Raw genomic sequence first — 12,241 nt, forward strand, 5'->3', positions numbered from 1 at the left:
GGTGATGTAAAGCAGGCCTCACCAGCACACGTCTGTTTCGTTTCTGCTTTTAATCAGCAAAAATTAGGACTGTCTAAGCTTCTGCACTAGCCACTTAGCCACATAATATAAAGTACAAAATACAAAACAACCTAATTAATAATTTATTCATGTTTTAACTTCAGACTGAAATGAATATAAAACTGCTTGTAGAAAAAAGTGCAAAATATATTGGCTTATGAATTGATCCATGAAAGAATGTAAGTTTGTAGCCCATTACATTAGTTTTCTTCCCTATGACACAAGTCTGAGAATTATCATGCCTTTGTCTAATCACATTGCAAATCACTGGCTGATGAAACACATTTTTCTAAGCTTTGCAAGACAGGTTATTAGTGAACTGCTCAAAAAATGTCTCAGCTGTACAAAGGCCACTCTAGTGTCATATCTATACTGAAACAAAAATCTTAAAGTTCAAAGTGAGCTCTTAGTTATGAATCCTAGTGAGACCAATTGATTTTTTTTTTGAGTGCACATTTATTTTTTCAGCTTACATCTAAAACATGTATATGCTCAAGTATCTCAGAAAAAAGCAGCTTTCATGCAGTCAGATACTCTTGCCAACAACACATGACTTACAAAGTTAAAACCTACAATTTTCCAGTAGTTTTAAACTATAAAATTTTATATCTAAAATATAAAAATTAATTAGTACCTAAAGAATTAAAATATAAAAATTATATTGATTATCTAGGAACTTAAATTTAATTATTAATTATTGTATTTATAATATTAATTATTGTATTTACAGGTACATATACACCAAAGAACAAAAGTTTTGACAAGAAATCCAGTGTGTGTGTGTGTGTGTATGTGTGTGTATGCATTAAAAATCCTCATTTGATCTTCAAGTCACCAAGATAAAACCTCTACGATAAGTAAAAGGGAACTTTCAGTTTGACTTGTTAACTGCAGTATAATACATTTTAGAAAGGGACAAATACATGTTTAAATAACCTTTGTAGGCTTCTCTGCAGAAAGGACTTCTGCCTACTCAGAGGTGGTCCCCTGTTGAGCAATGAACAGTGAAATGGGGACACTCTGTGGAGAAAGGAAAGAAATGCAATCTCTTGCTCTTTCTGGATCATCATCTTGAATGCTTTGCATTTTCCTGTTTATCGTGGTCTGATGAAAAGAGAGGGAAGCATTTCATTTCTGCACTTCATTGCTTACAAAATGCAAAATGGAAAAAAAAAAATAACAAACATTGTTAGAAAATGTGGCCAAAAAACTCCACTATGAAATCTCTTCTGCCATCCTTTGGAGGAGATAAGAAGTCCAACTTCATTCCCTCTTTTGTTTATTGTGCCCCTAGAGTAGGGAAGAACACAAGAACAGATAACTAAATATGCGTAAGTACTCCATGACCTAGTTACATAGATGGTGCACTCACCCATTACGTCTGAGAGGAGCCTGCCTAATCCCCAGGCTAAAATTCACATGAAATCCAGGATTTCAAGAAAATAATGTAGAATTATTTAAAATATATGCACTATCTGTCTGCAAACACCAAACTGGATTAAATTACTTGGCATGTATTATGTCTAGTGGAGACAATTCCAAATCCAAAATTTAGAGGCAGAGGTTTTGGGATGCTATACAGCTGTTCCTCTGGGGTTCCTGTCATTTTCTTACTCACAACTGCAGGGCTGGGCTCTCAGTTTTGGCCTAGCTGACCTACAGAAAAGAATCATCATAAACTGTTAAAACCTTGTTGAATGCTAAACCAAATTGCAGAGTGCTCCTATTAAAAGGCTGTTTCCAGTCATCCCCACTATAAATGGCAACCTCCTCCCTTGGGCTGAGACCTGTGAACCCCAGGCGGTGGCAGCAGCCAGCACTGCTGAGTGCCAGGGTCCACCCCTGTGCTCAACAGCCCAGGTGAACTCCTGGGGGCTGACTGGGATTGTCAGCTGGGCTACAATGGCTTCTCACACACTGACTTCTTCACCGATTTTATCCTACCCTGGGTAAACCACAGAGGTGGAGAAGCAGCTTTTAAAAAATGAGTGCTTTCCTCTTTTATATATATATATATAGCCATTTTTCTGTAAAGTGTTTTAAAAGCAGCCAGAATTCTTCCTAATATGAACCAGAGGTTGTCTTGCTTTTCATTTATCAGAAGAATTTTAATTGAAATACTTAGAAACTCAAGCCTGGGGTTTACTTGTCCTTTGAAGCTGGAAATCTCGATCTCAAGGGATTCATTCTGCCTTGACTGTGGGTTTTGTGTAAAGCAAAGCCAGATTGTTTTATTTGGTAGAGACCAAGCAAGCTGTTACTGACTTTTAAATATTCAGGACCTATTCCAAAGCAGGGTGGTTGCTAACATGAATAATTTTAATGGATTTTTCTTCTTATTATTATTTTACAGTCTGCGCTGTAAACTATCTTACTTCCAACTTCAGTTGCATAACCTATCATAAGGAAGGTTATGAGCAAGCAGTTCAGTGGGATTGTTTTATGCCCTTGTGTCTGTAAACTGCAAAAAGTGAGGAGGCAGCACTGGATTCTGTCACTCATCCCCTGGTGATCATTTTCAGCAAACCAGGGGGTTTAATCTCCTCAACCAGCAGACTGAACTGCAAATTGTTAAAAGGCTGTAGTGAGCTACAGTGTATGCAACACTTTTCCTGCTTTCATGTGGTGCAATAGCCTGGCAGCCTAGTCAGAAATCTGCTGCTTTACTCATGAAAATATTTTTTTCCCAGTGTATTGCTATGCAGATAAAAGGAAATTCAAAACCATTCTATTAACAGGAGCTCTGGGGAGTCCCCATTTTATTTCCAGCTAAAGTAGAATCCAGAGTTTTAGGCAGTGATTTAAAATGTCCCACAGAGCATAACAGGAAACATTATCTTCCATTGCCCATAAAAATTTACTTTCACCCTTCGAAACTGTGGATAATTACAGTATCCAGCACCCCCTGAACCCACCTGGAATTTTGGTCAACTTCCAGTGAGTCATTTCTGCAGAGAAACCCTGAAGAACTTGGGCCACTTGGCAGCACTGCCAGAAAACCATCTCAGCTGGTTCTTGCAGGCCAAAAGTGGACTCACAACCACCAGGATGGGCAGGAGTCTCCCAGAGGTCAGAGCCCAGGCCTCTGTTGGCAGCCAAGAGAGATCCCATGGACCACGGATATCTGTGCACAGCATCTCTGTCACTGAGCACAGCTAGATCCTGAATTATTTCTATTTTCTGTATGTCTTAACGGTGCATTCCTGTGTAAACAGGATTTAAATTAAGCTTACACTCCCCTTTCAGCTAGAAACAATTTGATCTCTCCTTGCCAAATCTGAATGTGTTTACCTGGGGCTCTACCATGCAAGTATGTGAAGAGAGAGGTTCAAATCCCATCTTTGCTGTATGGGGAGGAAAAGGTGAAGCCAAGGCTTAATACATCAGTTACAGAAAGGGTAGGACCCTGCAACATGGACAGCAGCAACATTACCACCTACAGCTTCTCTCCTACTGACAGAGGATATGCTCTACTGTCCAGCAACCAACACTGAGCCATGACTGCAGATGAAGGAAGATGGGAAAACAGGCTGGGCTGCACAGCGCCAACATGTATCAGAAATAAGTTTTATCTTATAAAAGTACCTTATCTAAAATACCTTTGTTTAATCCTATTAAACTAAGTTATTTTAATTAAATTAACTGATTTTAAAAATACCTTAGTTTAATCCTACAGGTAACAAATATTTATGCATCCCCAAACAGAAAACCCAACTGGATTTACTTGTAAATATTCAGAGAAGTAACTTATATAAATGAAAGGAAAGCAGAGGTCTTTTTTTCATATATAACAAGATGTGAAGTCTGGTTTTAGGTGCAAAGGAGAGTCTTAGCTCAGATGGCCTTCATATTCTAAGGCATTGGTCCTTTTATCAAAAAAATAGATAAGCTAAGATTGTATATTGTTGTCACTGATAAACTAAGCAAAGAAATAGCAATGCTGTCACCTCAATGACTGTGGCCTTTCAGTGTCAGTGGCCCACAGCACTCACCTGCTGGTAGCTCAGACATTCAGGTTGGTGGCAGACTGCAGGCAGGCAGCACAGCATCAGATCCCAAACCAGGGCTGTTTCTAAGCTTTCCTTTGCAATAGTAACTCCTCAGAAGATGGAGCTTTACAGTTTAGCTATTGCTACTGGGAACAAGGATTCTGGAGTGTAAAATGAACCTGCACTAACCGGCAGTAACAGAACTGGAAACTGCAGTTGATTCCTGTTCTCACCTAGACAAAAGAACAACTTTTCTGGTGGATTGCACTGGTAGAGCTTTTGTATCACTGCACAGTCCAAGACTGACTGTTCCCTAGCTATTTGAAACTGTCACCTTTTAAAATGTAATTTATTTACTCTATTTAGGATTTCTTAAGTTTTTACAAATAGTCTTTTACAATACTTGATCATATTTTCAGCGTTGGTCTAATTTTCTCAGTTATCTCTCAATAACTGTATTTCAGTGTTCCTATATTTGAACATAAGGAATAAAGAATTTTGGATGAGTTGGTTTTAAAAATAATCTCCACAGCTGGTGCTCTAAAACTCACAGGGATAAATGTCATCTAAGCTAGGAAGAACTTGTCTATAAGCAGACTCTGCAGGTAGGATCAGCTGTGATTCATAAGGAAGCATGATGAAGCTTTTGGGATTTCCTTTGTCTTCTGAGAATTCAAAAGGGAAGAGATTTTATGGTTCTGCAGAATTCAGGCATCCCAAGTGATCAGCAGGAGATGCTGACAAAGAAAAGCTCTGACTCCCAGGGGTGTTCACAGAGTGCCCTCTCTTAGGCAGGGCCCATGCCTCTTACAGATGGTCAGAATAAGAAGTAAATGTATTCAGAAACAGTAATTTCCTGGACATGGAACAAAGCTAGTGAGCATTTATTTAAAATCTTCAATTCCCAATACTGTGATTTCAAAGCTTCAAAACACCTTTGAATATCTTTCCTTCTCCATTAAGTATATCCAGTGCCTGTAAAGAACACTTCACATCTTTTAGAGAACAACATAGACAAAAACTGAAGTCAAACCTACCAAGTATTCCAAGATTTCACTTCCACTGATGTTTTGATTTTAGTCTCCCTAGAGACCCTGTAAATGACAGCAGTCATTTCTGTGGTTTCATTTCCAGTAGTTTGCATGGCACCATTACTTAAGTCCAGCTCTGAACCTAACTCCCTAAACTGCCCAGCCAAGTTTTTGTTGCTCTCAGGTGGCAATCAGTGATCAACCTGCTAGAACAGAAACCATTTAATCCCTTCAGAACATAACTTCCTCACTAACTGAACTTGCTTGACTTCCATCTGGAATGCAGTCCTTTTTAAGAGCAGCAGTTTGCTTTCTGACCAACAGCAGCTGCATTTTCAGTCTTGTCATACGTGAAGCATCGGGTTCAACAGATGTAAATGTGCAGGGGAAACTCAGCAGTGTGGCTTTGTCAGCAGTTTTCCAGTCTTCTGAGAGCAATTGCACTGAGAACCACATGTTTCACAGCCCATGAAAATAAAGCAGAACAGAGATCTTGCATGGGCGCTCACAGTGGGACACAGAGATTTAGGTGGGAAATAATTCCAGGTACATAAGTGATAAATGAATACATGGAAAGTTCTATGAAATTCAATGGTAAGTTCAGTTTACTGTCTACCTCTTTTTATGACTTCAAGTGTCAACAGTATCCCCATCTGCTCAGCCTGAAACGAGGTGCTGCAGTTTTTGTCTTCCTTGTTTTGAGCCACTCCTCAGAGACAATGAAAATAAAGTATCAAGTACCACTTTTTCTAAGGAAAACTTTTATTTCAACTGTGCAATCAATCAGTATTTAGACAGCAGTTTCATAAACATTTGGCATTAAAACTTCTATTATTTTTTGGCATGACCTTGGGGTAGTATATAAACAACCCTGGAGGGGAAAAATGAACCAACACACTAGGTAACATTTACTAGAATGCTAGAAAAAGAAAAACAAATCCACATTATTAAACAAAATAGTTTTTAAAAGACATTAAAAAGTTACATTCAAATCAGGGCAAACATTAGCTTCCCTCATGCAATGGAATTCATGGAGCTGATCCCCTGAGACAAATATAAAATTCATACAATTCAGCTCCATCCTCCATTAGCCAGTCAGCCATTGCTGCCCTTGGAAGAAAATGGCACACGGAGTGAAAGGATCCAGACCACCACAATGTCAGATACACACACCTGGCTCCTACACTGGCAATTCATTCACAACTTAAAAAAAAAAAAAAAAAAAGCCAAACAATCAAAAAGCAACATTTATATAAATCAGTTTTTCATATACAGTCAGTCTTCACTGAAAACACACCAGGCAGATGCAATGTGAATATATGCAACCATGAAAAGCTGAAAACTTTTTTTGAAGGAGCCCAATGGAACCAGAGGACCCAACACAGCAAAACCTTAAGCATGTTTTGATATCCCTTTTGAGTCACTCAGGAGTAGGCTCAGCATAAATCTAGAGGAATTTCAAAGAAATAAACATACATTTGAGCCAAACTGTATTTGTGTTCTGTTCTCTATTAATAGAAAGTGATTTGGGTTTGGACTTGTATTGCAGAAGTGTGGGTTTTGAAACACATGTTCCAAAACAGTACATAGAGTTATTTTAGAAAGGTGCTCAGTATTTCCTGTAGACAGGAATCCCTTTGCTGTAGAGATTGCCTGCCATTAGCAGAGCTGCAGCTGCAGCAACTGGCAAGTGTATAACAATTGTTCAAGCTAAGAACTACTACTTCAGCAAGTAGCAAGTGTAATCCTGCTCTCTATTTTATGAGAATAATGTCAGTAAATTGATTTCTGTGAAATACCATCAGTATTATACCTGAGCAGCTCTTTCTGGTTGCCATGAATGGGATTTTTGGCTAAATATGGAGTGCCCTGCAAAACCTACAATGTTCCCCATGTTAGGAGATGGACTTTTCCCTGCAAGAACTTCATTAAATGAACAAAAATTCATAAAATGAACAAAAGCTCAGAGTTTGCTCAGAGTAGCATTTTACTGAGTGCCAGCAGTAACTATGCTTGTGTACACCCAGGCTGCAGCAAATGAGAAGTCATTCAAGTTGACTTGATTTGCAACGAAAAAGAGGTAAACTGACTTGAAATATTCTGTGTTTACTACAGGCTAATACTGGATTCATGGAGAGGACCCCTGATGACTTACCTTACAAAAATCCATTTGCCAGTAGGAGTTTTAACCATCTAAGACTTCTGTCCTTTTAAAATAATAGTACTGTCCAGATTTAAAAAACAAACAAAAGCTTATTTTGTTTGTCCAGACTATGCAAAATGAAATACAAATTAATTCTCCCATTGGCTTAAAAAGAAACAGGATGAGGACCCTGATTTGAACAAGGCAAACAAGATGAAGCTCATATCTAAAGCAAGGGATTAAACCCAGAGAGGGAATGAACTATAAGAATAATTAAAAACTGGCAAAGCAATCTGTTGATACTCTTTTCTGTTAAAAATATCATCAGTTATCAAAAAAAATGGAGAGCTAATATAGGAAATTACTGAAAGTGGTATGCAGATTTTTCAGGCTTCTCTTACAATAGCAGAGCTATTAAAAAGTAACCAAGTGATGTGCCCTGTCCTGCACAGCACACACATTCCCAGTCCTGGATAACTCCTGAAAGATGACAGTGCTTTGTATTTGTTAAATATGAAGAAAGCACACAAGTGTAGCTGTGGACAGACTGAGCATCTAGTTTTGGCTCTAGGCCTTGCTGTGCTGAAGGGCAGATCCTCTCTTACAAACACCATCACCACAGTAAGCCAGTTTTGAGGTTTCCTCTGTAAGTTTTGATGCTTTTCAAGTCACATCAGCGGTAACATTTTTGCTTACTTTTAAAACACAAGGGTTGCACATACACTCATTACACCAGCCATGGCCCCTTAGTTCTTACTACATTTAAACAAAATCAATTCACATAGTGTAACACTAAATTTCACATTTATGTTCATCTTCCAGAACATATTTAGTAAAATTCATAATTAAGAAATTATATATTTTTCTCCAGGACCCAGTTTCTACAGACGTAACCTAGAAGAACAACCTGGAAAACCTGAAACCTGTCTGCCTGCTGTGTTCTGCCAGTTCTTTCTAGGCAAACGGAACAAACAAAGTGAAAAATTCATTCCCTTAGACAGCCACAGATATAAACTTTGAAAAAAATTATCATTTGTAAGACCATATTTATAATTACACACATTGGCTTCAAGGCTATGAAGCATTTAAACTTTTAAATTTTGCACTGTTACAATTATGAAGGATTGATTCTGCTATTAAATTCAATAGAGACATGATCAATTTCTACAATTTTTCTGGATATTCTTTTGCTTTTCTTGTTAGCATTTTCAATCATAAGACAAATTTTTTCTCACAAAATCTTGTGATATATTAGTACTAGGCCATGAATTTTTGAGGAGAGCATTTTTTTTCTGTAGAAATCATGACTGTGCCAAAGGGAAGCACATGAATGTAGACTGGGTTCTGGAGAAGTGTTTTATATTTGGTTAACATAAAAATAAAGAAAAAGAATAATTAATGCCTAACTAAGCTTGCCTATATGCTGAGGTAACCTTAAATATCTTTGGTTTTCTTTATTTGCTGATAAGAAGTACCTTGATAAAACATTAAGTGATGAATCCAATTTTGGATGCACTGCTCTCTAAATACGCTGAGTATTTTCAAATCTTTGGCTGCTGAACTTCAAGCATCTATATAAGATTGGCAGATTTTATATGAAGTCTGTTTCTCTCAGACTACCCATAGGTTAAACTACAGAATAGGTCTTTGGAAAGAAGAGTTTAGGATTATTGTATTTACCTGTAACAAGGATCATCAAATTATACCCCACTGCCAGTACTTACAGCAAACAAGTCTTTGGAGAAGCAGTTACCATCTGCATATCAGCTCTTTCTGAATGCAACTAACACAACAGGCTACTCTGAAAGATGAAGTGTGAAACTTCATGCTACAGTTACACTTTCTTACTCTAGTTTTGATTAATTCACACTTTACCTAACTAAAAACAGTACTCTGCTGTACACTACACATTCTGCCTGACAAGACCAAAAATAAATCTTTGGTGAAAAGGTTTTCTTTTTCTTCAGCAAGTAGATAAAAAACTGTTAAAAAATATTTTTCTTAATACTGTACTGTTCATCAACTACATGCTGGAGAAAAAAATTACACTTGGAATTCTTTGGAGATATCTGCTGGCATTATAACTTTCTTTAAAGGCTCTTGTAACAACAAGATAGTTAAAATTGTTGAAGCATACAACTCACCTATGCAATTGGCTATTACAATCAAGAAGCCCTATCGGTTTTTGTTAGTAACTACTTATACAATAAAATGTATTCAGCTCTTCAAACCCTAGCTTTTTAACTAGTTCAATAAATTTTGGACAATATGTGGCTTCCTTCTCTTCCACAGAAAAGTCTTTGGTACAAGATCATTCTTCAAGCATTTGAATCAACACTGTTAGGGAGAGGTGAATGTGTACTGTGTGCTCCAGGACTGGCAACAGTTCAAGGGAAAGAGCTCCAGGAGCCAGAGCCCCACTCCTCAGCACAATCCAACCACCAGAGTGGGGCTTACCTACAACTTCTGACTGAGGAGCAACACAGAAGTCAGCCTGGCACACCTGGAGGTGACATCTTGGCCCCACTAAAGTCAGTGGGAGTTCTGACAGACTTAAATACAGCCAGGAGTTCCTATGGTTGATTTCTCACAACATTATATTTTAAAAATTTTTTTTAAGTAAAAACATATGCCTAATTTTTTTTCTCTTTTTCTTTCTTTCTTTCTTTTTTTAAAGTAGAACGGGGAAAGAGGAGGAGTGAGAAGAGGACTGGATATAGATACAGGCAAGTTTATAACATTGGATGATTCCAGCCTCCTCCCTGTCTCTCGCTCTCTCCTATTAAAACACAAAATGATACCCTGTCAGTTTGCTCCACGTTTCCGTGAGGCAGCTTAAAAGTAACAAACTGTTCCCTGAGTACAGGAAAAAACAACAACAAAATCAAAAAAAACACTAGAATAATTTTTAAAGGAGGTAGTATAAAACAGGAATTGCATGGGTTTGAGGCAGTAGCAGTACTCACCTCTTTCAACAGACTCTTCAACTAAAGCTCTGGCTTTTTTATTTCTCATGGTAGCCTAATCAGAGTTTTAGATCAGCATATAGGTAAAGTCATTCCCTGAGCTAAAATTCCCGGCTAATAGCTCACTAGGTGAAGGCAAGGAGGAGGTTTGCATCCTAACACCAGTTCTGAGACATACTACAATGCTTATCAGCACTCAAAGATGGGTAAAAATGAACTTTAAACTCATGTTACAGTTTACTTAAAACATCTAAGAAGGATTTAAGGCATCTTTCTGTACTCCAAAGGAACTTCATGAATACTAAAAAGGAATAAGGCAAATCAGTAATTTCATAATATATAATGCAAGGCACCACTGCTAAGAAGAACTGTGATACTGGAATACTCAGCATTGTTATCTATTCCATAACTCTCAGGCAAGGCCAAGATGTTTGAAAATGCTGAGTACTCCTTGATTTTGCTATGATTTTTAACCTTAACTGTGAATACAGGGGCAATATCGGTCACACTGTGGGGAATCCAGCATGTCCCAGAGCCCCAGGGATACAGCATATTTCCTGCCAGCAGCTGCTGGCACCGGTTTCTGAGGAAAGGCACTGTCCTAGGCTTACTGAGGGTCTAAGAAATCAAGAGGTACAAAAAATTCCATGTGGCTGTATAGGTGGAAGTTCCAGTTCTCCCAGTTTTTAACATACTGTATGTCAAACACATGAAAGCATAACGTTTTATACTCTGAGGTTTCCTTCTTTTTAAAGACAGAGCTTCAGCTAAACAATCTTGTCCACCAACCAATACAACTCCCTGATCACTGAGTACATCCACATGCACGCACACACACACTCTCTACACACAACTTGGGGGGCAAATGAAAACAAAAAACCCCAAAATAAAACAACACTACTAGGAAGTATCATCAGTTCCATAGCTGAGACCAACTAGAACACAAATGAGGTAAAGCAGTCGCCATTCAGAGTTCACCTCTCGGCAAACTGAGGTAGATAGTCAGCAAAAGGGCCAACAGCCTTCCCTTTGCTCCAGTGACATATTTTTAACTTTAGTCATAAATCTTCACTCCTTTCACATTTTTTGACCGCTGAACATTCAAAACGAGCGAGCTTTAAAAAAACAAACCAAAATATAGGAAAAAAAAACCCCAACATTCAACAGAACTATGGATCACCTGCTAGGTTAGTCAGGCTTTCCACAATGAACCTTTGGCTCGCTGTTCATTGTCCTTCGAACAGACCCAGTGAGAATGTCCGGGGTGCCCGGGCTCAGTTGGGCAGGGCAGGGAGGATCTGCAGCGGGCCGGGGGCAGCCCCCAGCAGCAGCGGGGTCTCGGCGCAGCCGCTCACAGCCGGGCTCCCGGAGCTCGAGTCGCTGCCGGCCGGAGCAGAGCGGCCCGGAGCGGAGGAGAGGTGAATCTCATCGTTGGACTCGTGAGAAAACCTCCCGGAGTCGCCGGTCTCGTGGCTCCCTTCGCTGTTGGCTGAATGCTCCGTGTCGGCCGCGCCGCCGAAGGGCACCTGGAAGTCCGAGTGCTGGCCGGGGGAGCCGCCGTGGTGGAGCAGCGTGCCGGGGCCGGGCTGGTACAGACACACCACCTGCACAAACCTCCTCTGTGGCTGCAGAAAAGCACAGGGAAAAGAGCCTCAGAAAAGCTGAGCCATCACTTGAATTTTTACCACATTTCCTGTCTCCTATTCCACCAGAATGCTTCTCTCAGGGCTTTCCTGGAGGAGTTTAAAAATAATCCATCTCGAGTCTTGCTCACACTTTTCCACAGCAGATGAAATAATCCTTCTAGAGAAGCATGGTTAATAAAATAATATTTCACTGGGGAGACGTGAAGAGTATTTTAAAAACACACTTGGTAGAGCTCCGTCCCATCCCCTCGTGCATATTCTTTAAGCATTACTCCTTGGGTGATAGCAAATATTTTTCATATAGAGGCATCAGAAATACACAGCCACTTGTAGAAATATTTTTCTATATGATTTTACAACATGGATATCAAGACTTTCTAATTCTTAAACACGCAAGAGCACAAGT

At 39.1% G+C, this 12,241-nt stretch overlaps 1 protein-coding gene across 1 annotated transcript in view; it reads right to left on the bottom strand.

Annotated features, from left to right (window-relative positions):
- Positions 1-11,463: 11,463 nt before the first annotated feature.
- The window catches only part of PRTG (protogenin), a 76,642-nt gene continuing 75,864 nt past the window's right edge, over positions 11,464-12,241 (bottom strand). The window contains exon 20 of the mRNA XM_005521754.2: positions 11,464-11,814. Within this exon, the coding sequence (XP_005521811.2) occupies positions 11,464-11,814 (351 nt within the window). The remainder of the gene's footprint in view (positions 11,815-12,241) is intronic.

This window comes from Pseudopodoces humilis, chromosome 16, assembly GCF_049639895.1.
Source record: "Pseudopodoces humilis isolate 2021_Gansu_Grassland_sample_001 chromosome 16, ASM4963989v1, whole genome shotgun sequence".
Lineage (NCBI taxonomy): Eukaryota > Metazoa > Chordata > Aves > Passeriformes > Paridae > Pseudopodoces > Pseudopodoces humilis.